The sequence below is a fragment of the Trachypithecus francoisi genome, unplaced genomic scaffold (genome assembly GCF_009764315.1).
Source record: "Trachypithecus francoisi isolate TF-2019V2 unplaced genomic scaffold, Tfra_2.0 Lachesis_group17, whole genome shotgun sequence".
In the NCBI taxonomy this organism is placed as follows: Eukaryota; Metazoa; Chordata; class Mammalia; order Primates; family Cercopithecidae; genus Trachypithecus; species Trachypithecus francoisi.
The window spans coordinates 43099996-43127607 of NW_022681462.1; the positions used below are offsets into that span (position 1 = coordinate 43099996).

General features: G+C 45.6%; 1 protein-coding gene across 1 annotated transcript in view; it reads right to left on the reverse strand.

Moving 5' to 3' along the window:
* Positions 1–27612, reverse strand: part of LOC117062215 (acyl-coenzyme A oxidase-like protein) — a 389661-nt gene that overhangs the window by 288392 nt on the left and 73657 nt on the right. The window contains exons 6-9 of the mRNA XM_033175478.1: positions 25246–25360; positions 24873–24959; positions 22279–22351; positions 18591–18723 (exon numbers count right to left, since the gene is read on the reverse strand). Of these exons, the coding sequence (XP_033031369.1) occupies positions 18591–18723; positions 22279–22351; positions 24873–24959; positions 25246–25360 (408 nt within the window). The remainder of the gene's footprint in view (positions 1–18590; positions 18724–22278; positions 22352–24872; positions 24960–25245; positions 25361–27612) is intronic.

Here is a 27612-nt window from a genome sequence, read left to right on the forward strand (position 1 = left end):
AAAAAAAAAAGGCAGGAGCATGGATTGAAACAAAGCTTGGACGAGACGGCAAATAAAAGAAGGGAATGCGCCGCAGAGAGCCAGCCCTTAGCGCCTTACACCATGAGCTGTTTATGCAAGCATGAAAACTGGGACATCATTCTCACAACATTAATTAGACAAAGAAATGAGATATGCAAATATTTTTTAAAAGTTGATTCTTCAACACTCTTGCCAGATAAAAGTTAATAAAACACACACACACACACACAATCCATCAGGCTGACTCTGGAGCTAATGCCCATCACCCTAACTACCTGACCTAGGATATCCCTGGAGAAAAATCAAGCATGAGATGCAGGCTGCCCATGACCCTGGAGACAGTTCAAATCCTTGGAATCTCTCATGGGCCAGGTTGGCCCAAAGGTCAGAGGAGGCACAGTTACCCAAGCAAGAAGCACAGAAGTTTCAAGAAATTGAAGATGCTGCACTTGGATGCTCCAATGTGATGTCCAGCATCCCTTCTCCAGTGCAGCCTCCAAATGAAGGGTCTTTCACAAGAAGGGTTCTGTGGGACCCTCAAGTCATTCCTCAAGTCATCCAAGTGGGACACGAATGTGTACAACACTGCACTGCCCCATACGAGGTGATTGCCTTGCCAAGCTGCCTCCCCTCATGGAGCGTCTGTTTTCTTGGCTGTGAAACTGGAAACCTGGTGGAGTTGCTGTGAGCACTTAATGAGAACATGCACATGGAACCTCAAGAGCCTGGCCCATGGGAGACCATCAGTACGTGGCAGCTCTCTTTCCTCCTGGACTGTGTTAGAACAAAGACGCTTGTGATGGCCTGGGTGCAGGGCTGAATTTAGTTCACAGACAGCTACTGAAGGCCCCCTGCGTGCCTCACACTGTGTGAAGTTCCTGCCCTTTCGTAGCCTAGGGCTGGAATAAGCCAGGCACTAAGAGCAGTCCCAAAGGCAGGAAGCTTTCCCAGGGAAGCAACATCCATGCCCAGGCAACGGATGAGCAAGAAAGGAAGACAGGGACAGTCATAGGCAGAGGGGCCAATCTGTCCTGAGTCCAGAGGTGACCAGAGTGGCCTGTTTGAGGAGCTGCAACAGGGTCTGTATTGCTGGAGAAAAGATAAATTTCTCTTACCCAGATAGAATTCCCCTTAACCCAGTTCCTCTACACTTTAGGCCAGGGCTGCTCTCTGAAGCTTTAATCCTATTACACAGCTGTCCTTAGAGAACAGGAGACTATCCCCAGACCTGTTTATCATCCACCCAGAATAGCACTCCAGTCACACTGACAATGTCATCAGACCCAGGAGACTCAGCCATGAGCAATCTGCAAGGGTGAGCCAAGGAGCAAGTAAGCACTGCAGGAAATAAAAACAAAACAGTCACTGCCCAGATACACGCCTGCATGAACTGAAAATATCCTGGGGTGGACAAGTCCAAAAGACCTCCATATACACATCAGAAACAGAAAATGCTTGTTTTTCTAAAGATTCAATTCATGATTCCAGGGCCATTAATACATTTAAACGCCACCAGATGACCCACACCCAATCTCCACAGGGCTGTGATCTGGACTGACTTATTCTCCACCAAATAAGCCTTCCCTTTGCCTCTATATTTATTCATCTATCTCTGAATCCATCCACCCACTCATCCATTCATCCATCCGTTCATCCATCCATCCATCCATCCATCCATCCATCCATCCATGTATTCATTCACCTATCCATCCATTCATCCATCCACCCATCCATTCATCTACCCACCCATCCATTCATCCATCCATCCATCCATCCATCCACCCATCCATCCCTCCATCCATCCATTAATCCATCTATTCATCCATTCATCCACCTATACATGCATTTTTCCATCCACTCATCCACTCACCCATCATCCATCCATCCATTCACTGAGTGCTTACTAAGTACCAGGCCCTGTTCATCCAGAGGTGACCAAGAAGACACAAGTTCTGTCCTCTTGAAGTTGACATTCCCAGTGACCAGCCTTGGAGGTCAGGCACCACAAGCAAGACTTTCTTACCCCTGAGTTTGCTGAGCGGCAAATAAATATAGTTCCACAGAAGCCCTTGGGCACCCCACTCAGGGCCAACCTTGCAAGCAGAGAATGCCTGCTCCTCAGTTTACCTCCTTCTGCTTCAGCCTCTCCAAACTCAGATCGAGCCTGACCCAGAGGGAAGTCCCTATGATGCAGGCAAGATTCTCTCCACTGCAAACCATGTAATAATCTGGAAAAGCCACATATCTTCACAGAAGCAGGGGACTGTGCTTCTTATTGTGGACATGGCAGCACATACACTTTAAATATGAAAAACATCCCCTCGGGGGGCGGAGCAAGATGGCCGAATAGGAGCAGCTCCAGTCTCCAACTCCCAGCGGGAGCGACACAGAAGACCGGTGATTTCTGCGTTTTCAACTGAGGTACTGGGGTCATCTCGCTAGGGAGTGCCGGACAATCGGTGCTGGTCAGCTGCTGCAGCCTGACCAGCGTGAGCTGAAGCAGGGCGAGGCATCGCCTCACCTGGAAGCGCAAGGGGGAAAGGAATCCCTTTTTCCTAGCCAGGGGAACTGAGACACACAACACCTGGAAAATCGGGTAACTCCCACCCCAATACTGCGCTTTAAGGAAACAGGCACACCAGGAGAATATATCCCACACCTGGCCGGGAGGGTCCCACGCCCACGGAGCCTCCCTCACTGCTAACACAGCAGTCTGCTGCGATCCATCGGCAAGGCAGCAGCGAGGCTGGGGGAGGGGCGCCCGCCATTGCTGAGGCTTAAGTAGGTAAACAAAGCCGCTGGGAAGCTCGAACTGGGTGGAGCTCACAGCAGCTCAAGGAAGCCTGCCTGTCTCTGTAGACTCTACCTCTGCGGACAGCGCACAGCTGCAGCCATTAGGGGAAAGAGCGGGGGCGGTGCAGACGCGAACGACTCTGTCTGACAGCTTTGGGGAGAGCCGTGGATCTCCTAACGCGGAGGTTGAGATCCGAGAACGGACAGACTGCCTGCTCAGGTGGGTCCCTGACCCCTGAGTAGCCTAGCTGGGAGACATCCCCCACTAGGGGCAGTCTGACACCCCACACCTCACAGGGTGGCATCACCCCTGAGAGGAAACTTCCAAAGAAAGAATCAGACAGGTACACTCGCTGTTCAGCAATATTCTATCTTCGGCAACCTCTGCTGCTGATACCCAGGCAAACAGGGTCTGGAGTGGACCTCAAGCAATCTCCAACAGACCAACAGACAGTCCTTCTGACTGTCAGACGGAAAACTATCAAACAGGAAGGACACCTATACCAAAACCCCATCGTACGTCACCATCATCAAAGTCCAGAGACAGATAAAACCACAAAGATGGGGAAGAAGCAGGGCAGAAAAGCTGGAAATTCAAAAAATAAGAGCGCATCTCCCCCTGCAAAGGAGCGCAGCCCATCGCCAGCAACGGATCAAAGCTGGTCAGAGAATGACTTTGACGAGATGAGAGAAGAAGGCTTCACTCCATCAAACCTCTCAGAGCTAAAGGAGGAATTACGTACCCAGCGCAAAGAAACTAAAAATCTTGAAAAAAAGTGGAAGAATTGACAGCTAGATTAATTAATGCAGAGAAGATCATAAACGAAATGACAGAGATGAAAACCATGACACGAGAAATACGTGACAAATGCACAAGCTTCGGTAACCGACTCGATCAACTGGAAGAAAGAGTATCAGCGATTGAGGATCAAATGAATGAAATGAAGCGAGAAGAGAAAACCAAAAGAAAAAAGAAGAAAAAGAAATGAACAAAGCCTGCAAGAAGTATGGGATTATGTAAAAAGACCAAATCTACGTCTGATTGGGGTGCCTGAAAGTGAGGGGGAAAATGGAACCAAGTTGGAAAACACTCTTCAGGATATCATCCAGGAGAACTTCCCCAACCTAGTAGGGCAGGCCAACATTCAAATTCAGGAAATACAGAGAACGCCACAAAGATACTCCTCCAGAAGAGCAACTCCAAGACACATAATTGCCATTGCCAGATTCACCAAAGTTGAAATGAAGGAAAAAATCTTAAGGGCAGCCAGAGAGAAAGGTCGGGTTACCCACAAAGGGAAGCCCATCAGAATAACAGCAGACCTCTCGGCAGAAACTCTACAAGCCAGAAGAGAGTGGGGGCCAATATTCAACGTTCTTAAAGAAAAGAATTTTCAACCCAGAATTTCATATCCAGCCAAACTAAGCTTCATCAGTGAAGGAGAAATAAAATCCTTTACAGATAAGCAAATGCTTAGAGATTTTGTCACCACCAGGCCTGCCTTACAAGAGACCCTGAAGGAAGCCCTAAACATGGAAAGGAACAAGCGGTACCAGCCATTGCAAAAACATGCCAAAATGTAAAGACCATCGAGGCTAGGAAGAAACTGCATCAACTAACGAGCAAAATAACCAGTTAATATCATAATGACAGGATCAAGTTCACACATAACAATATTAACCTTAAATGTCAATGGACTAAATGCTCCAATTAAAAGACACAGACTGGCAAACTGGATAAAGAGTCAAGACCCATCAGTCTGCTGTATTCAGGAGACCCATCTCACATGCAGAGACATACATAGGCTCAAAATAAAGGGATGGAGGAAGATCTACCAAGCAAATGGAGAACAAAAAAAAGCAGGGGTTGCAATCCTAGTCTCTGATAAAACAGACTTTAAACCATCAAAGATCAAAAGAGACAAAGAAGGCCATTACATCATGGTAAAGGGATCAATTCAACAGGAAGAGCTAACTCTCCTAAATATATATGCACCCAATACAGGAGCACCCAGATTCATAAAGCAAGTCCTTAGAGACCTACAAAGAGACTTAGACTCCCATACAATAATAATGGGAGACTTCAACACTCCACTGTCAACATTAGACAGATCAACGAGACAGAAAGTTAACAAGGATATCCAGGAATTGAACTCATCTCTGCACCAAGCGGACCTAATAGACATCTATAGAACTCTCCACCCCAAATCAACAGAATATACATTCTTCTCAGCACCACATCGCACTTATTCCAAAATTGACCACATAATTGGAAGTAAAGCACTCCTCAGCAAATGTACAAGAACAGAAATTATAACAAACTGTCTCTCAGACCACAGTGCAATCAAACTAGAACTCAGGACTAAGAAACTCAATCCAAACCGCTCAACTACATGGAAACTGAACAACCTGCTCCTGAATGACTACTGGGTACATAACGAAATGAAAGCAGAAATAAAGATGTTCTTTGAAACCAATGAGAACAAAGATACAACATACCAGAATCTCTGGGACACATTTAAAGCAGTGTGTAGAGGGAAATTTATAGCACTAAATGCCCACAAGAGAAAGCAGGAGAGATCTAAAATTGACACTCTAACATCACAATTAAAAGAACTAGAGAGGCAAGAGCAAACACATTCAAAAGCTAGCAGAAGGCAAGAAATAACTAAGATCAGAGCAGAACTGAAGGAGATAGAGACACAAAAAACCCTCCAAAAAATCAATGAATCCAGGAGTTGGTTTTTTGAAAAGATCAACAAAATTGACAGACCGCTAGCTAGACTAATAAAGAAGAAAAGAGAGAGGAATCAAATAGACGCAATAAAAAATGATAAAGGGGATATCACCACTGACCCCACAGAAATACAAACTACCATCAGAGAATACTATAAACACCTCTACGCAAATCAACTAGAAAATCTAGAAGAAATGGATAATTTCCTGGACACTTACACTCTCCCAAGACTAAACCAGGAAGAAGTTGAATCCCTGAATAGACCAATAGCAGGCTCTGAAATTGAGGCAACAATTAATAGCCTACCCACCAAAAAAAGTCCAGGACCGATGGATTCACAGCTGAATTCTACCAGAGGTACAAGGTGGAGCTGGTACCATTCCTTCTGAAACTATTTCAATCAATAGAAAAAGAGGGAATCCTCCCTAACTCTTTTTATGAGGCCAACATCATCCTGATACCAAAGCCTGGCAGAGACACAACAAAAAGAGAGAATTTTAGACCAATATCCCTGATGAACATCGATGCAAAAATCCTCAATAAAATACTGGCAAACCGGATTCAGCAGCACATCAAAAAGCTTATCCACCATGATCAAGTGGGCTTCATCCCTGGGATGCAAGGCTGGTTCAACATTCGCAAATCAATAAACGTAATCCAGCATATAAACAGAACCAAAGACAAGAACCACATGATTATCTCAATAGATGCAGAAAAGGCTTTTGACAAAATTCAACAGCCCTTTATGCTAAAAACGCTCAATAAATTTGGTATTGATGGAACGTACCTCAAAATAATAAGAGCTATTTATGACAAACCCACAGCTAATATCATACTGAATGGGCAAAAACTGGAAAAATTCCCTTTGAAAACTGGCACAAGACAGGGATGCCCTCTCTCACCACTCCTATTCAACATAGTGTTGGAAGTTCTGGCTAGGGCAATCAGGCAAGAGAAAGAAATCAAGGGTATCCAGTTAGGAAAAGAAGAAGTCAAATTGTCCCTGTTTGCAGATGACATGATTGTATATTTAGAAAACCCCATTGTCTCAGCCCAAAATCTGCTTAAGCTGATAAGCAACTTCAGCAAAGTCTCAGGATACAAAATTAATGTGCAAAAATCACAAGCATTCTTATACACCAGTAACAGACAAGCAGAGAGCCAAATCAGGAATCAACTTCCATTCACAATTGCTTCAAAGAGAATCAAATACCTAGGAATCCAACTTACAAGGGATGTAAAGGACCTCTTCAAGGAGAACTACAAACCACTGCTCAGTGAAATCAAAGAGGACACAAACAAATGGAAGAACATACCATGCTCATGGATAGGAAGAATCAATATCGTGAAAATGGCCATACTGCCCAAGGTGATTTATAGATTCAATGCCATCCCCATCAAGCTACCAATGACTTTCTTCACAGAATTGGAAAAAACGGCTTTAAAGTTCATATGGAACCAAAAAAGAGCCCGCATTGCCAAGACAATCCTAAGTCAAAAGGACAAAGCTGGAGGCGTCACGCTACCTGACTTCAAACTATACTACAAGGCTACAGTAACCAAAACAGCATGGTACTGGTACCACAACAGAGATATAGACCAATGGAACAGAACAGAGTCCTCAGAAATAATACCACACATCTACAGCCATCTGATCTTTGACAAACCTGAGAGAAACAAGAAATGGGGAAAGGATTCCCTATTTAATAAATGGTGCTGGGAAAATTGGCTAGCCATAAGTAGAAAGCTGAAACTGGATCCTTTCCTTACCCCTTATACGAAAATAATTCAAGATGGATTAGAGACTTAAATGTTAGACCTAATACCATAAAAACCCTAGAAGAAAATCTAGGTAGTACCATTCAGGACATAGGCATGGGCAAGGACTTCATGTCTAAAACACCAAAAGCAACGGCAGCAAAAGCAAAATTGACACATGGGATCTAATTAAACTAAAGAGCTTTTGCACAGCCAAAGAAACTACCATCAGAGTGAACAGGCAACCTACAGAATGGGAAAAAATTTTTGCAATCTACTCATCTGACAAAGGGCTAATATCCAGAATCTACAAAGAACTCAAACAAATATACAAGAAAAAAGCAAACAACCTCATCAAAAAGTGGGGAAAGGATATGAACAGACATTTCTCAAAAGAAGACATCCATACAGCCAACAGACACATGAAAAAATGCTCATCATCACTGGCCATCAGAGAAATGCAAATCAAAACCACAATGAGATACCATCTCACACCAGTTAGAATGGCAATCATTAAGAAGTCAGGAAACAACAGGTGTTGGAGAGGATGTGGAGAAATAGGAACACTTTTACACTGTTGGTGGGATTGTAAACTAGTTCAACCATTATGGAAAACAGTATGGCGATTCCTCAAGGATCTAGAACTAGATGTACCATATGACCCAGCCATCCCACTACTGGGTATATACCCAAAGGATTATAAATTACTCTACTACAAAGACACATGCACACATATGTTTATTGCGGCACTATTCACAATAGCAAAGACTTGGAATCAACCCAAATGTCCATCAGTGACAGACTGGATAAAGAAAATGTGGCACATATACACCATGGAATACTATGCAGCCATCAAAAAGGATGAGTTTGCGTCCTTTGTAGGGACATGGATGCAGCTGGAGACCATCATTCTTAGCAAACTATCACAAGAAGAGAAAACCAAACACCGCATGTTCTCACTCATATGTGGGAACTGAACAATGAGATCACTTGGACTCGGGAAGGGGAACATCACACACTGGGGCCTATCATGGGGAGGGGGGAGGAGGGAGGGATTGCATTGGGGAGTTATACATGATATAAACGTCATGCACATGTACCCTAGAACTTAAGGTATAATAAAAAAAAAAAATAAATAAATAAATAAATAAATAAAAAGAAAAACATCCCCTCCTTCTAAGGTCCCTGTATTGAACTTTTCAAGGCACCTCTCTTGGATTTTACACAAATGGAGAAATAAACCAAAGAGCATCAGATAGAGGCCAAATTAATAAAACACAAATTAATAAAGGAGAATATGAAATAGATTTCATACAATAGACAAAATGATCAAGCAGCTTGAAGATATTACTACTATAGTGATTGATATGGTTTGGCTGTGTTTCCACCCAAATCTCATCTTGAATTATAGTTCCCATAATTTCCTCGTGTTGTGGGAGGGACCCATTGGGAGGTAATTGGATCATGGGGGCAGTTACCCTCATGTTGCTGTTCTCATGATACTGAGTGAGTTCTCTCAAGATCTGATGGTTTTATAAGGGGCTTTTACCCCTTTTGCTCAGTACTTCTCCTTGCTGCCGCCATGTGTGAAGGACATGTCTGCTCCCCCTTCCACCATGATTGTAAGTTTTCTGAGGCCTCCCCAGCCCTGCAGAACTGTGAGTCAATTAAACCTTTCCTTTACAAATCACCAAGTCTCCAGTATGTCTTTATTAGCAGCATGAGAACCGACTAATACAGTGATGAAAGCATATGTTTCTTCTCCTAACAAGAAAAAACAAAGGCAAGTAGAAATTCCAGGACAAACTAAAAACCTTAAAAAGTTACAATTACCAAAATATCAAGCAAACAAAAACACGATACGATTCTGAGTAATTTATAGAGTATAAGAAAAGTGATTCCATTTGTTCTTGATGCTAGAAATATTGTTCTTCAAATTGTAAAGATATTTTGACATTAGACTTATAGAGAAGAAACATGATCCTCATATATTATGTGGTTCTACAGTGAACAATACTTCATAGCCCTGGCCTTAATAACACACAAACTTTATAACAATAATACAGAAATTTATAACCCACAAATATTCCACTAACCATTATTTTGCTTCTCTTCTTAGAGTCTGTAAGGGTTTTATGGTAACAAATTTCAATGGCCCAGTTCACTTTTTAAAATTTATCTAAGGAATTGTGAACGTTTTTTGGCTTACTAAACTTCATTATGGTAGGCAAAGCTATTCAAAATCATTCCGTTAAACTAAGCTAAAAAAAAAATCCATTGGACACACTTAATAAGTGTTCATTCTAAACGACCCTTTTCCTCATAAAAAGTCATCAATGAAAAGGCTGGATCAACTCATTTCCCTTCTCACTCCTGCTCCCAGCACACAGTGCTCAGAACCAGAGTGACATACAGCTGTGAGGCAAAGTCAGCAGTGCCACTAAAAATTAAACCAGGCCTCAGGTCACAGTGGGGAAGGAGGCCTGGATTCTGGCCCAGCCACTAACCATTTAACATCTACCAAATCCCAGTCTGAGTGAAATGTCCACATTTTTAATGTGGACAACAAATTTTTTAAAACTTTGGTTTGGTTTGGTTAACCAAGGCAAATCCAACCATGCACAAAGTGTTCCAGGAATGCCAGTGAGCAGGGTTTATCCCAAGAACGTCCGTCTTGAGGACTACAAAGCCACTCCAGCATTGGGAAAGGGCCGGACCCAGTGCTGGAATACCAGAGTGTGAGGCCCAGAAAGCTCAGGGCCAACTGTTACATCTTCCTACATCTCAGGTTTCTCATCTGGAAAATGGGAATCAGGACAGCACTCAACTCACATGAACAATTATATGTGAGGTGCTCAGAAAATTGCCCCTGAACAGGAAGCACTCGATACAAGTGAGTTACTATTTGACTGTGGCTTGAGCTGTTGTTGCCTTTCTCTATGGGAATCCACTACAGGATGGAACAAAGGAATGAGGCAATGCGATGTGGAGTGAGGGAAAAGGACGGTGACCTGTACAAGCACCTATGCTACATGGACTATCAAGTTTCGGGTGGAAAAGCTCCTAAAGACAGCAGGTCAGTTGTCAGTCATCCATATCTGACCTTCCAGGTGGCACAGGCCATGCTTTTCCCCAGGGGTGGCCAAAAGGACTTCCATGGAGTGAAGCCTGTGACGCGCCTCACAGCTGCAGCCTGGGCATCGTTCTACCAGCAGGAGGTGAGCTGGCTGCTGGCACCATGGAAGGCAAGCCTCCCCCAAGCAGAACCCAGGCTGGGAGCACTGGGGAGCAGTCTACAATTACGGCAGCATCACACCGTCCCTCACAGCTGCCACTGCCACAGCCCAGGGTCTGAGGAGGCTGGGGTTTCCTACAATGCCTGTGTAGCCTCTGATGACTTACTTAAAGGGAGTTCTGTTCCTTGAAATGTCACAGCCACAAACATCTAACATTCATGGGCCACACCAAATGGGGAGAGATGCTCGAGGACTTGCCTCTCCTGCAGCGGAGAAAAACTCCTTACCCCACCAAGAGCCTTCTGGCTGCCCATCTGAGAATGTGACCCAGATACTCTACTCAATGGGGAAGGGCTGGATGCCATCTCCTAGGTCTTTGTGCCAGAGACCCAGAGGACTCATTTGAAAAAGCTTCTATAAAGGACATGTACTGGATCCTGACCATAAAAACCCCACAATTGTCTCTGTAGGGCATGTTACTCTCAGTACCTGCTGCCACATGTCCCCTCCTGCCAGGGTAACCACGGAGGCTCCACACAGCACTGTAGTGTTTCAGTTACCTGGATGCACCATGAGTCCCCGGAGGGCACACACCTGCTCCAGGTCATCTCTGTCACCTCCTAGCATGATCCACAGTGCTGAGAGGAAGGCGTACAACACATCTTCACGGAATTGAAGCAAATTCAAAATGGAAATTCTTTCAAATATCCATTTCAGATACACATATCCTGTGCTACTTACTATCACTGGCTGCACTTTCTCTAGCTCTTTGGTCTTTGAGGAAAAAGGGCAGTAGATGTATCTTTTAAGGAGAAATGTTTGTGAATGGAGCTGGAGGCCATTATCCTCAGCAAACTAACACAGCAGCAGAAAATCAAATACCGCATGTTCTCACCTAGAGTGGGAGCTAAATGAGGAGAACTTATGAACACAAAGAAGGAAACAACAGACACTGGGGTCTACTTGAAGGGGGACCGGGGAGGAAGGAGAGGAGCAGAAAAGATAACTGCTGGGTAGTGGGCTTAATACCTGGGTGATGAAATAATCTGTACAGCAAACCACCATAACATGTGTTTACCTATGTAACAAACCTTCTCGTGTACCCCCCCAACCTAAAATAAAAGGTTACAAAAAAAGGCAACTATTTAAATTTCAGTTGTTAAATATGTAAATAACTGCTATAGAAAACCAAAAAACATTATTTAACCATTTTATACCCACCCAAAATGCTGCAAACATATGTTTTTAAAGACGTTTATGAGACAAATTATATCCTGAAGAGTCGTCAAAATAACTGTATCCTATTTACAATCTTGGTCTTGAGCCCGACAATTACTCAGCTCATGCATCCTTCTTCTTATGTTGACACTTTTTAAAAATCAACACTGATGCCTGATGAGAAGCTAAACTCATGACTAGAGCAAAAGCCTCCCCACTTCTTACATACAAAAGTAAATAAATGCAAAGAAAACAGAACCTTCAGGTCATTATTGGTATTTGCTGCCCTCTGGTGGTCAAGTCCAGGAAGTTTCCACATCAGGGAACAATCTGTATTTCACAGATGGCCTGAGGATCACCCAGGCTAAAGCCTTCATCCCACAGGACTTCCCTGGCAACCAAGCAGGTCCTGCTTCTCTCCTCCCCGCGTGTGTGTGTGTGTGTGTGTGTGGTGTGTGTGTGTGTGTCTGTGTCTGTGTGTGTGCACAAAACAAACAAAAAGGATAACATCAGCCTGAGCAGAATAGGATGAGCAATGTGACCCCGCCTCCTCCAAGCACACACAAGGTACCCGAAAAGGCATAAAACTGTAGTGAATGAGCTGTGCTTTCAACTCCCCAACACCATGTTCCATCTGAGCAGATAAGTGAGGCTGGCCACATCACAAAAGTGTCAACAGAACGAGCCTCAGTCAGCTCTGCCTTATTAATATCAGGGAAGCACACTGTTGTGAGCACCACACATGTCCAGGACATTAGAGAGCCATAGCCCCCCTTCCATCGCCCTCTGCTATGCCACACTGTCTGCAGAGGCAGAGGTCCCACTGTGCTCAACATCAGAGGGCTTCCGTTCCCACCAACCCCATTCAACTCAGTCCCCATACTGAGCCCCCCGTGCAAGACCTTACGGAGATGCTCCTCACTCTGTCCTTTGCTGCTGAAGGAAGGGCAGGCTCTGAGGATGGTGAATGCCTCTGTCCTTTCTTTGCACACCCCTGCCTGGGGAGTTTCTGTGAAGTGTGGTGTCCATCAGGTAGGCAAATGGTTTTCTCTAGGACATTCCATAACTCCCTGATATGCTTCAGCTGTGTTCCCACCCAAATCTCATCTTGAATCATAGTTCCCATAATCCGCACATGTCATGGGAGGGACCTGGTGGGAGCTAACTGAACCAGGGGGGCAGTTTCCCCCATCTTGTTCTTGTGATGGTGGGTGAGTCACATGAAATCTGATGGTTTTATAAGGGGGCTTTCCCCCTTTTGCTCAGCACTTCTCCTTGCTGCTGCCATGTGGAGAAGGACGTGTTTGCTTCCCCTTCTGCCATGACTGTAAGTTTCCTAAGGCCTCCCCAGCCATGCTGAACTTTGAGTCAATCAAACATCTTTTCTTTATAAATTAACCAGTGTCAGGTATGTCTTTATTAGCAGTGTGAGAATGGACTAATACACTCCGCCTCAACTACTAAATTATACATGAGCTGATCACTCTTGTGCTCAGAGTCTTTGTAGTGGGATGGGTGGGATGAATGGATTATTGGATGGAAAAATGATGACGGATGGATGGATGGATGGATGATGGACGGGTGGATGATGGATGGAGGAATAGATGATGAATGATGCATGGATGATGAATGATGGATGGATGAATAGATGATGGGTGAGTGATGAACAGATGATGGATGGGTGGATGGATGGGTGGTGGGTGAATGGGTGAGTGGGTGGAGAGGTGGATGGACACAGACGGACAGGTGGATGAACAGGTGGGTGGATGAACAGACAATAGATGGAAGGATGGTTAGAAGAGTAAAATGATTTCCATGACATGTAGGGCTCTACTAGGCTTTGCAGAGACTAAATAAGAAAATAATCCCTGCCCACTAAAGGTTGTGTTAGTAATGATACAAAATGAGATCAACCTATGACAAGAACAGATGAACACAAAGTGATTCCAGAAGAAAATAAAAGTAGGTGATCCCCAAGCAAAAGGAAAACAGACAAAAGCCTGATCGTGTTACAGCAATAGCCACAAACATTGAGATGATTGATGTGAGGAGGTTGAGTAACCTTCTGCTCAGGAGGAAGTGTCATGGCACCTGGTTTGTGGCCATTAGGACAGATAGAATGTCACACTCTGACACCTGCTAATCTGCCCCAGCCCCAGCTAGTAGCTAAAGCACACAGGCAGAGTGGTGGAGAGCTGGATGACCAGGACCCAGACACCCCGGTGAGGACATTGACAACAGGACCTCTCTGGAGCTGTGTCAGAGCTTGGGTGATGGGGCAATCCCAAGCAAGACCCCACAGCAGTGGCAGCATGCAGCCTGCTGTGCTCATCTAACACAGCACAGGCCCACAGAGCCACACCACCACTCCCTGCGCAGTGAGAAGGGTCCACGCTGGCCACTGACCAACCCCTGCTGGCTCTCAAGGGGATTCAGATGCCCTCAGCCTCCTCTTCATTGCTCAAATCTTCCATGAACCCTTGCAGTCAGAAGGTCACAAAAGGGTTACTCAAGGATGCAATATCCCATTTCAAACCCCCATCAACAGGAGGGAGAAACTCCCCTGTGCCTTGCTGAGACTCTTCACTTATACCCAACAATGCACACTGTAGGAAAAGATTGTGTCTATCGCCGGTTCTGAGAATCCCCTGAAGCCAGTGTCTTCCCTTTGCTCTCCCTGATAAGCTCCTGGGGCTGGGAAAAGCTACCCCTATCTCACATGCAGCACCTGTACAACTTGGAGATGGTCATTCAGGTTCCGAGGACTGGCTGAGTTGTCTGTCGCCCAGCACCCACGTGCCTGAAAAGACAGCCCAGAATGCTGGCTGCACTCAGCATGCAGTCCCGCAGCTCAGCCGCTACATGTGACTCTGCAGCCCCAGCCCTGGGCACACTCCCAGACCAGCAGGGCCACACTGCCAAGTGTAGGTGAGCACGACCCCAGTGCCTGATTACAGCACAATGCCTGAGTGCGTACACATGAAGCACATACTATGGAGAGCAGTGTCCGGGGCAGAGAGGAAGAAAGAAAGAAGATTCCTGATTCTGGACAGAAGGGTCACGTGCAGTTAGATCAAAGAGGCAGCAACATCCTCCTCCCCACTCAACGTGGACCCGGAAGTGGGGGTTGGATTGTGGCAGCACAAGAACCAACAGGCACTGAGGGCTTCCCTCTGCTAAGAGCTATGCCAGGGGCTTTGGATGTGAATCCTGATTCAGACCCCATTCACTCTTTCCACTCCTGTTTGCTGTGTGTCTACTATGTGCCCAGCCCTGTGTGTGAAGCTGAGCACAGAGCAGCGGGTGAGGCTGGCAGGGCCCCGGCTGCGTGGAGCTTTTAGGCTAGTGAAGGAGACCCAGCCCATCTATTGCACATGAGTTGTTACACTCATGAGTTGTAATACATGCTGCAAGTGGGGAGTCCAGTGCCTTGGGAACAGGTGACAAAGGAACCACACGCAGGCTGAGGCCTTTCCAAAGAGGGGACAGTCCTACAAGCTCTGAAATGTACGTGAAAATTACCCATGCAAAAGGAGGGCATCTCCAGCAGGACGGCAGCATGCGTGAGCCCCCTCCCGCAGAGGCACAAGGGAGAGACGGAAATGAGGCCAGAGTGACAGAGGCCAATGGAGAGAGGGGGTACAGTGAGGGGTCATGAAGGATCTTGGATACAGGAACAGAACTTGGGCCTTGATCCTGGGGACCCAGAGGGTGACAAGTGGGCTGAGACAGTGCTGATATTTCACAACCACATCCATGTGTTCTGTGCAGGGGTCTCAAGGAGCAGAGCCCACAGCAGCAGTGTCACCCAGGAACCCAGAAATGCAGATTCTCCACCCCACCCCAGAGCTGCGGAATCACACATCCTAGGGGTGGCAACCAGCTACTGTGCAGCACCAAATGTACAAGAGGAGCTTGTCTTGGCTAAAATATTTACCTCCGTGCAAAATCCAGAGAAGTGGGCCAGACCTCATTTACACTGCTCACTCTCTCAGCTGCCCCAGCTTCCTCCTCCTTCTGAAAAGGCTCCCCAGCATCCCGGCGCAGGCTGCAGAGGTCTCCCAAGCCCCCACTCCCTCCCCTCCCAAACATATTCACTTCCTTTTCCCCATGTTTTCGGTAATCATTGAATTTGCCCTGGCATTTCTGACACAAATTAGATGATGGTTAATACGGCAAGGCTTTAAGAGAAAACCTGAAAGTTCTGAGGAATGCCATGGAAATGAAAGAGAACCATGAAAAAATATGACATTTGGGCAAAGTTCAAAACGACCAGGCCCGCTCAGCCTTGAGTGAATGTCACTGTGGGGAGCTGCGGTGACAGTTTTCTAACACACAAGGAACGCACGTAGGAGAAACGGATCCATTTTTCCACTCATCAGCAAGAGCAGAAGGAGAAGGACCATCTTAGGTTTCAGCCGGGAAAACATATGTCATGTGTTTGAGCCATAGGAGTGGAGGAGCTGCCAAGAGGGCCGGTGAGATCATCCTCGCCAGAGATGCTGGAGATGAGATCACAGCGGCCCGGGTTTGCTGTCCGGCAGGGTGCCTGGACCACACGGGGTCTGAGCCCTGCTCGGCTCTGTGCAGGGTCTTCCCACTGCCTGACAATCCCATCGCCTGGCAAGGTCTGGATGGGCAGGGCAGATACTAATTCCGGGTTTCTATGGTTTGCTTCAGACGCCTGGGAATTCAAAGGACGCTATGCATTTCTGCAGAACACTGCATATTGCCTTGTTACTTGGAGGCCAGGATACCAGGCATTTGTTTCATGGGAATGCCCATGTCTTCCTTTCCTTTAGCCAACTCCTGTCCTCCCAGTAATAGCAGCAGCAGCAGCAGCAACAACAACATCAACAACAACCATCACACAAAAAGCAGCCGCGAGCTATGGAGCATTGCACTGGGCCAGCGCTGCATACACACCCTTCACTCACGCCTCACCACCATCCTAAGACCCACTTCACAGATGAAGAAACTGAGCCCTAGAGAGTGCTATGGCCTGTTCACAGCCCCACGGCTGGTCATGGGCAGGATGAGACTTGAGCCCAGGGCTTTCCGGGCCGTGATCATGATCACATCTCTGTGTTGCCAGGAATGAAGTCTACACATCAGACAACCAATAAGGGAACTGATGTGGCCCCAAGACCCTCCTGGGCCTGGCAGGGGCTGGCCCATGATAATATCCAGTAGAAAGGAGAACATGAACCTTTTAGGAATCACTCACTCTGGCTCCTCTCCCTGAGACACCACCCCCACCCTGCTCTAGATCTGGTGATATTGAAAACCAAAACCCTCCTGGAAGGCTCCCACCTCCGCCTGGTCTGGTCTGTACCACCCCACGCCCTGTCCCACACAACCCCACTGTGGACCTCAATGAGCCTGCAGGGCTGCTGGCAGCGTGGACGTCCTTCACACATCATCACCCCATCAAAACCAACAAGAGCGGGGTTTCCCAGCAGCCTGCCTGGCCACTGTCCACCATGACTTTTTGCATATGCACCCAGCACTCTCCTCAGAGGACCCCTGAGTCAGGACGGTCTGCAGGCTACTGCAGTTAGAGGGGATATTGTGCAGAGACTGCTATCAGGGCTTCAGCTAACCCTGCATCTGATGTTTAACCAACCTTCCCTTCCATGTAATCCTAGGCTCGTCTGGCTTTTCTATTTTTGCCTCTCTCTGGAGTCCTGAGGATGGCTGAAATGGCTTCTATTGCAGACCTGAGGAACCAGTTTTCCTCGGCACTCTGTTGCTGTCTGTGCTGACACCGTTACAAGGCTCTCTGGGGCCCCATTCAATATCAGACGGTTCAGCCAAGGGTCCTGAGCCCCTCCTGACATGGGACTTCAGACCTGAACACCCACCCGGCCCCACTGAAAGAACCACCACAAAACAAGCACAGGAACTGGGGTGCACGGGCGGGCGTGAGGCCAGGCTGAGTACGCATGTTGATGGCCACAGCTGTGCCCCTCACAGGAAGCACCACAAGGGGAAGCCTGGGTCAGGGCAGGCCATCTGTGAAGCGTGGCCGACACCGAAGCAAGTATAGAAGGGCTTTCCTGCTATTCAGATGACTCTGGGTTGATGTCAGGCCTGGAGTCAAGTGAATGAAATTTATTCCTTCTTGATGGAAAAGTTGGACTCAAGCCCCAGATGTATATTCCTGGGGAGACTTAATTTTTCTTCCAGCTTCACCAAGCTCAGTGGAGCTTAAAGCAGGCTTTTCCTTCATGCAAAGAGACAGAGAAGGCCCAGAGAACAAAGTAGCCTGAGACCCTGGGGAAGAGAAGGAGGCCCTTCCAGAGCTTTGCTCACCAGGCTCCTCTGTCCAAACCAATACACAGGAGAGTCAGAGCAGGGAGGCAGAGATGGCTCCTGGAGGTCTGGCCTCATGGCCTCCAGACTGTGATGGGAGAACGTTATACCCTCTACAGACACATGAGGATCAACACTCCCGGGTGAATTCAGCCAAGACACACCGACCTTTGCACACATGGGCCAACCCTTAGCTGCTTCTCCAGCAGATGTGTTTGCTCTGAACATCCCATTCTCCCTGGTCATCTCTCCTGGCTCTATTACCACAATGCCTGTGCTCCACCCTCAGGGTGAGCAGCACACATCTGGGATGTAGATGGGCGGGATTCCCTCTTAAGAAGGGTGTAGAAATGTTCCCTGTGGATGGCCACCTGGCACTCCCCAGCATCTAACCGGGAACGCTGGCCATATTATACCAACTGTAGCTCGAGAAGCTCAGCTCCTGAAATTGTTACTCATTCCTGAGCCGCGAGAGAATTCACAGTAGATAAATTAAAATCAGAGTCAACTACCTTCATGGCACCCATAGCTTGGAAAGCCACAGCTAATCTCGAAGGGGTCAGTGCTGCCAGCATGGCATTGAATCTTGCACTCTTGTTCCTAACAGGGGAATGGTACTGTCCATCTGGAGCCATGGAACCAAACCTGTGGAAAAGAGAGGGGGTGGGTCACAAAAAAGCAGGACATAGCACCACCAGAAATGAAGTCAGGTGGCTCCCATGTGCACACGCAGGGAGGCACTCGGATTTCCCCATCGTGGAACTTCCCCCTTGAGACAGAGAGCAGATAAGGGCAGGGGGAGTCCCTCTCCAAGAGATGCTGAGAAAGGCTTGACTCAAGGGAGGTAGTGGTTTCCTGAGACATTAAACCAGCACCGGAGCCTGACTGTGCACACGCACACTGACCCACTTTTTAAAAACTGAGATGTAATTCACATACCATAAAATTTATCCCTTCAAAGTGTACAATTCAGTGGATTTGAGTATAGCCATGAAATTGTATACCCATCACCATGATCCTATTCCAAATCATCTCACCACACCAAAAAGAAACCCAGACCCCACCCCACTAGCAGTCCCTCCCCATACTCCCCTCCCACCAGCCCCTGGTAACCATTCACCTACTTTCTCTCTCTATGGTGCCTGTTCTGGGAAAAAATTCACATAGATGGAATCATACCATATGTGGTCTTTATGTCTGGCTTCTCTCACTCACTTCTTTTCAGGGTTCATCTGTGTTGTAGCATGTCAGTACTTCATTTCTTTTCACGGTTGTATAGTATTCCATTGTATGGATATACCACATTTTATTTCCTATTTCCTCAGTTGATGGATATTTGGATTATTTTCCCCTTTTTGCTATTGTGAATAATTATGCTACCGACATTTGTGTATCATTTCTGGTGTGGATATATGTTTGCAATTCTCTTGTGGACAATGTTTTCACATATACCTAGGAGTAGAATTGCTGGGTCATAAGATGATAACTTTACAGTTTTGAGGAATGGCCAAACTGTTTTCCTAGTTGGTGCCACCATTTTGCAGCCCTACCAGCAATGTATAACAAACAGTCCTAATTTCTCTACATCCTCCCCAACACTTGTTATTGTCTGTCCCTTTAATAAGAGACATCAGCTGGGCATGGTGGCTTGTGCCTGTAATCCTAGCACTTTGGGAGGCTGAGGTGGGCGGATCATCTGAGGTCAGGAGTTCAAGACCAGCCTGGCCAACATGGCAAAACCCCATCTCTACTAAAAACACAAAAATGAGCCAGGCATGGTGGCGCATGCCTGTAATCCCAGGTACTCAGGAGGTTGAGGCAAAAGAATCACTTGAACCTGGGAGGCAGAGGTTGCCGACTGCCGAGATTTACACCACTGCACTCCAGCCTAGGTGACAGAGCAAGACTCCATCTCAAAAAAGAAAGAAAGAAAAAAAAAAGACACCCTAGTAGGTGCAGAGTGGTATTCGCAGTGGTTGTGATTCGTATCTTCCTCATGGCAGTGATGTTGAGCATCTTTTCATATGCTCAGCAGCCATTTGTAAATCTGTGGCGAAATGTATATTCAGATTTTTGCTCATTTTATAATTGGGTTGTCTTTTTATTCTTGAGCTGTAATAGTTCTTTCTATATTCTGGATACTATACACTTGTGATATTAATATATATGATTTACAAATATTTTCTCCTACTCTGTAGGTTTTCACTTTATTCAGTGTTCTTCGATGCAAAAAAAGTTTTTTACAGCTTTGATGAAGTCTAATTTATCTATTTTTTCTTTGGTTAGTTGTGCTTTTGGTGCCAAGTCTAATAGATTGCTTAAACCCAGGTCACAAAAATTCACACCTGTGTTTTCTTCTAAGCATTGTGTAGTTTTAGCTCTTACATTTAGGTCTGTGATCCATTTTGAGTTGATTTTTGTATATGGTAGGAAGTAAAGGTCCAACTTCATGCTTTTGCACGTGGCTACCTAGTTTGTCCCAGCACCATTTGTCAAAAAGACTATTCTTTCCCCATTGAATTGTCTTGGCTCTGCAGTGAAATATTAATTGACTGTAACTGTAAGGATTTATTTCTAGACTCTTCATTCTATTCCATTGTACATATATCTATCCTTACGCAAATATCACACTGCCTTGATTACTTTACAGTAAGTTTTCAAATCACCAGGTGTGAGTCCTCCTACTTTGTTCTTCTTTATCAAGATTGTTTTAGCTATTCTGAGTTTCTCACATTTCCATATGAATGCTGGTGGTCCTGAAGGGGCCTGGGGGACTTCAGCACCCACCAGGATAACTGTGAAGATGCTTTTATTGTTTCCATTTTATTTCCTATCAGTTCACAGGAGGAAAATGGTAAGCAGAATCTGGTCCATTTTAAGATTTTTTCTTTTTCTTGTGGCTTTATTTCGTGAATTGACATATAATAACTGTATATATTGATGGAATATAGTGTGATGTTTTGATACATGTATATATTGTATAATAATAAAATTAGGGTAATTGGCATATTCATCCTCCGAAGCATTTATCAATTTTTTGGAATGAGGACATTCAAAACTTGTAACTATTTTGAAATATACAACACATGATTGTGAACGACATCACCCTGTGCAATATCACACCAGAACTTATTTCTTCAATCCAACTCTAACAGTGTGCATTGACTAACTTCTCCCCATCCCCTCCTCCTCCCTACCTCTCCCTCTACTGGTAACCACTATTCTATCCTCTACTTCCTTATCCCTCCATTTGTTTAACTTTTATTTTAAGTTCAGGGGTACAAGTACTGGTTTGTTACATAGGTAAACTTGTGTCATGGGGGTTTGTTGGACCAATCATTTTTAAGTTTTTTTCCCATACAATTTTCTTAAGCTTTTGGCATCCACTACATGTATCTGCTGGCAACAAAAAGGAGCAAAGCATGCAAGGGAAATCCATGGGGAGTCAGGAAGACAGCTGGTTGTGTGCACTCTGATTGCTGGCTTCGTCACAGATTTAACATGACTATGGCTCAAGATTTTTATTGGATGCATGAAACGCTGCTGAGAAAATTAAAAGTACTTGGTGTTTCTCAGCTTCTGTGAAAAGCATCACTAACCCCTAGAGCTCCACCCCCAGAACACACCTGGAAGCTGAAAGATGGTGCCTTATCCCCGCCACTCACAAAGGAAGCAATAACACCCATCTGTTTATAATGGGGGGAGGGGAGGAAAAAACCTAAATGTCCAACAATAAGAAATTGATTATATAACTTATAAACCGTTTGTTTAACAGCCTATTATAATGATATTAAAGATGATAATGCACGTGTGTGCTTAGCATTACATAAAAACATTTGCTATATAATGTTAAATGGAAAGTACAGGTTATTTTAAACACAAAATCTAGAAGTGGATCTCGTTTAGTAAAAATCTGACACCTTTCTCTCTTTAGACATATGGGCATAGAGAAAAGTTTGGAAAGACGTATATTTGAAGTGTAACGGTCATTACGTCTGGACAACAGCATGTTGAATAATTTTACATTTTTTCTTTCTATCTGCAGATGTATCTTTTCCAATTAGTTGTCAACAAACCTGTAGGGGTAGTTAGGGGAAGACTGCCCAGACACACAGCCCACGAGACCCAAGAACCAAGCCAACTTTGGAGAGCAGTGAGGTCATCTGCACCATTGACCTGAGTAAAGGAGAAACTACTCACTTATCCAGCAGGTTCTCCCTGGGTATCCGAACCTTGTCAAATATTAAAATCCCATTGTCCACACCATGAAGACCTGGCAAGAATAGAAAGGGGGAATGGATGCAGCATCAGAAGTATTTTCCCTGCTACTTCCCAGGCCTGTTGCCACTAAAATACAAAGCCCCTTATTTTACTTCCAGAATTGTTGGTGCTTTTTCCTTTGGGATGGACATGGGGATGCTGTCTGTTGTTTCCTTGATGAGCTGTACCTGTTTCTTCCACCAGCCTGGCCCCTTCCTCCCTAGCGAGAATGGAGGAGAATGGGTTTTCCTTCTGTGCAGCCTGCATGCTTTGGGCATGCAGTGGATGCACACCTACCTCCCGAGCAGTGACTGTGATTAAGAAAGGGAGAGTTCTAAGCAACTGCAAGAATGGGAAGCTGAAGCCAGAGGCAGGGAAGCAGGCTTGCTCTCCCCAGGAAAGCAGTGCTCAAATCTCTCCTCCTTCCCAGTGCTCTCTCCTCTGCACACTGAGCAAACTGTTGACAGCAAATGCCCACAAGACAAGGGAAAACAGCCACAAGGGCAGCAGGAAATGGGGGAAGCAGTGGGTAGCGGGGAGGGGTGGTCCTGAAATCTGGCAGACACATTTCCTAAAGACACCTGCCAGAGTCTGGGGTCTTCTCTTTGTGAAAACTGAGAGAGATTTAATCTAGGGGAAAACAATCTGTCTTTAGTAAATGTCTTTATTCAGAGCTTCACCCCTTGACAAGGACACACGTGCGTTTAGCAGCTTACAATGGCACCAGAGCAGACTCTCTGCCATTGCCAGCATTTTCAACGTCTGGCACGACTTCACAGAGCTCAGCCTACCCCTCTGCTCTCAGCAATATTTGACATGCAAGGAACTTTCAAGGAGCCCAGCCCAGCGAGGGTCTCGGTCACCTCTGGGAGATACATCTAAAACCCTCACAAACCCACCTGCAGCCATGCCTGCAGTCGTGGCAGTGGACAGTAAACACTAAGGGGCCAGGATAGACTGTCCCCTCCACCAAAGGATGGGCCACTTCTTCCCTCTTCTCTTACTGCTCTTCCTTCTTTTTTTTCCTTCTCTCCCAGTCTCCCTTCCTTGGCTTGGCATGACCTTGGCCATGAGTGGTCCCTGGAGCATACAGGCATGTCCTGATCTCACCAAATGTTATGGTTTAAATTGTGTCCCCACACCCCCCACAAAATTCATGTATTGAAGCCCTAATCCTTATACCTGTGTATGTGACCTTATTTGAAGACAGAGTCTTTACAGATGTGATCAAATTAAAATGAGGTCATTGGGGTAGGCTCTAATCTAAATGCCTTCTGTCCTTTATAAGATGGGGCAACTGGGAGACAGGCATGCACACAGGGAGAACACCAGGTTAACATGAAGACAACTGTTTACAAGCCAAAGAGAGAGTCCTAGAACAAATCCTTCCCTCACTGCGTCTGGAGTTGGTTCCTGCTGGTGGATTCATGGTCTTGCTGACTTCAAGAATGAAGCCGTGGACCTTTGTGGTGAGTGTTACAGCTCTTAAAGGTGGCACGGACCCAAAGAGTGAGCAGCAGCAAGGTTTATTGTGAACAGCAAAAGAACAAAGCTTCCACAGGATGGAGTGGTTTGCCACTGCTGACTGGGGTTGCCAGCTTTTATTTCCTTATTTGTCCCCTCCCATGTTCCGTTTCTGTCCTGTCAGAGTGCTCTTTTTTCAATCCTCCCCACGATTGGCTACTTTTAGATTGCTGCTGATTGGTGCATTTTACAGAGCACTGATTGGTATGTTTTAAAGAGCACTGATTGATTGGTGCATTTTACAATCCTCTTGCTACAGAGCACTGATTGCTGTGTTTTTACAGAGCACTGATTGGTGCATTTTACAATCTCTTGCTAGCTACAGAGCACTGATTGGTGTGTTTTACAATCCTAGCTACAGAGTGCTGATTGGTGCATTTTACAATCCTCTTGTAAGACAGGAAAGTTCTCCAAGTCCCCACTCAACCCAGGAAGTCCAGCTGGCTTCACCTCTCATCACCACTCTTAGAAGGAGCCAACCCTGCTGATACCTTCATCTTGGACTTCCACCTTCATCTTGGACTTCCAGCCTCCAGAACTGTGAGACAATACACTTCTGTTGCTTAAGCCCCACAGTTAGTGGTATGGCAGCCCTAGCAAACTAAGGCACTGAGTCAGTCCTCAGGACTCACTAAGGGCCTCATGAGCACAGACAGCAGGCAGGTGGCCAGGGGTGCAAAGAAGAGAGCCACAGCCTGCCCCGTGAGAGCCCCCAAGTCTGAGAGGAGAGAAGACAGAATAGCATTGTGGACAAAACTGCCTCGTTACTGGAAAATTTGAGAAGCTGGGAGAAACTGAGACCGATGCACGTTCATAAAAGGCAATCTACAACATTCCTGAACAGTTCTACATAAAAGACTTCATGAGGCTTGAAAATCCGGACATCTTCTCTGGGGAAGTTTTCTCTACCCTCACTGTTTCAGTAACGTAAGGTAGGTTAGATTCTCCTTGAGTGGGGTGGGGAGCAGATGGGAAGAGTAAGCACAGGAGAAGGGCACCTGGGGACTCACCCTCCTTGTACATCTTATCAATAGCTGTCACTCCTGGGTACAAGCTTCCATTTTCATCCCGGACAGGAATGATGAAACAGTGGGGCCCTAAGGAAGGCATCGAGATCATTATTAAGCTCTCCTTCCTATAGCTTTACTTATTTCCTGGAATGGTATAACATTTCTGTGATTCTCAAACTCACTCAGTTCCACAGCTGTGCACCACACATGAGAGCATATAATGTCAAAATGTAATAAATTTCTTCATGCATATTAGGAGATAAAGTTAGTACTGAATTACTTACAAGATAAAAGCAGCTCTGTGAAATGGGTTTTCACCAGTAAATAGTACTAATGAAGAGAAGTATTCTAGTTGTCTGTGTTGGTAACAAACCTTGAGATCTTCCATCTATGATGAGCTGGGCAAAGACGGCTGCATAATTCCCGTACATGGCTTTTCCAATATACATCTTCTCGGCATTTTCACACGGTGTATCAATTACAAACTCCTACACAGAAACAGCAGAGCAACAGTGTTTCCCTTCCCATGGCTCATTTCAATTCCCTGGCTCAAGGCAATGAATACTGTGCAAACAGACCCACACAGTGCAGGGTGCTGTTTCCAGGGGATTTCACAGCAGAAGAGAAGATAACCGGAAGGTCACCTGGCTCCATGTCTTGAAACCAACATGACTGTGCTATCACCTCAATTCACGTATTCCACCTCCACCTCAACTTTGAAAATGGCTGGAGATTAAAGTGATTTTTCAAGGAATAATCCAATCCAGAAAATAAGTTGCCAATTTTCAATCTTTAAAAGGTGTTCGTTCTCTCCCTCCCAGTCTCTCCTGTTTATAATGCTGGGCTGACATGTGTGCTGTTTGGCTGAGCCTGCCTGGCTTTAATGTATAAAGGCTTTCTTCAATTATCTCTCTAGACTACTTCATAGCAAAGTTTTGACTTTTAAATCATCCAACACCAAAACCTCTAAAAGCCCTGGTGGTATGTGCTCAGCTCTCCACACCCCTCACCTCCAAACAGCCCACCTGCAAGATTTCTAAGAAAGGATGGAGCATGCAATGATCTGGGCCCTTAGATGGCTTGTCCCAGGGTCCACATCTGTGAGTTGCATTTCATCTGCCGGTGTTCACTCCTTCTGGGCAAATCACTTGGTTCCTCACTGTTTCCCAGGCCCTGAACCTTCCTGTCTCCATGACGTGGGTCTTTGTTTAAATGAAAGCCAAGTAATCGAAGGCCAAAACTGTATGCTTGGATAAAGCAACACAAATAGATAGCCATGACTTATCCCCACCACTGCTTACAGTATCAGCCCAAACAATTTTTATTTTTATAAAAAGAAACCCCTCATTTAAGCTGTTGAAAATGTCTATTTTCCTGATCAATGAATATAATAAAGTTTCCCAAAAGAGGTTCATATGTTCAAGCTCCTAAAACAGAAGAACTTGTAAATGAGTCTCTTTCCTAGGAAGGAAAAATCTTAGAATGTACCATGCAGTTTGTCTCTGAATATATCCAAGGATTCCAGCTCAAAACAGTCTGAAACTAACACTGGTCATGAAGAAGCAGGAAGAAAATGCAGGGGTTTTGCTCTCAGGCTCAACTCAAAACTCCGTCTTCTCTTTCCTACTCTCTGGAAGCTGATATAAGGGTCACAATGGAAATGCTCCCCTCACTTCTTGGCTCTCCCCAATCTCTGCTGCCACCTGGGTTACCTTTAAGCCTCTTGCCAAAGAGCAACTGGCCCTGATGCCAGCTCTGAATACAGGGCACCTGGGGCAAGTTGGGAGCCCAGGGGAAATGGCAGAGAGTGGAACTGCACATTTAATTGGAGTTGACAATATTGAAGATGTGACTGAACTAAACCAACAAGCTATTGATCATGCAAAGATTGTCTCAGATTTCAGACTATAAAGTACATAGACAACACTTTCCCGCTGGCCAAGAAATATAGTCTTGAAGCCTAAGAAAACATTCTCTGACATATGTTTGCACAGGGAAACTTTTAACATGTGCGAGAGCTTTTCAGAAACATAAACGGACATGCTGGATCTTTTTAAGAGACGTCTCTGGAGGCCACCCTTGTCTTATCAGGGCAGCCAGGGCTTCTCAAGAGAGGCATTACTTGAGGCTGAGTGCAGTCAAAAATAACAGCAATAAAAATACAACCCATGTGGGGTGGGCATGCTTACACCCAGGGTAAGAAAGTGAAGTGGCAGAGGAAACACTGGCCTGGCAGAAACTATCTGGTGGGACGGGCAAGGGAGAAGGAGGCCACTCATCCCCATAAACATTTGCTACGCTCTGGGAAAGGAGGTTTGTCACTTCTGGCAAAATGCTTGATTTGGAGTTTGCATCAGCCAAAACCCTGGCGTTAAAGCTGCATCTAAGTAACGCACACCATGTGTGTCGGTTTCTGGAATAATTATCTGTTGAAGGCCAGCAAAATGGTCAGCGTTGTAGGTACTAAAAATGATGCCTTTGGCCAGAGAGTTCACAACCTCATTTATTTTTGCTATTTAGAATAAAGCATAAAAACAAAACTCTCTCTTATCTCTTAACTATCCATACCACAACCCAATCCACCTCCCAAAAATAAATGTAAAACAACCAACCCACGGGAATGAAAAACCAAAACATGTAAGAGATTTAAATGGTCCTGGGAGACAGAACACTTATTTAATAAGCTCCAGCATTTTGAAAGGGAAATGAAGGGGAAAACACAGAACCCAACGAAGGGAGA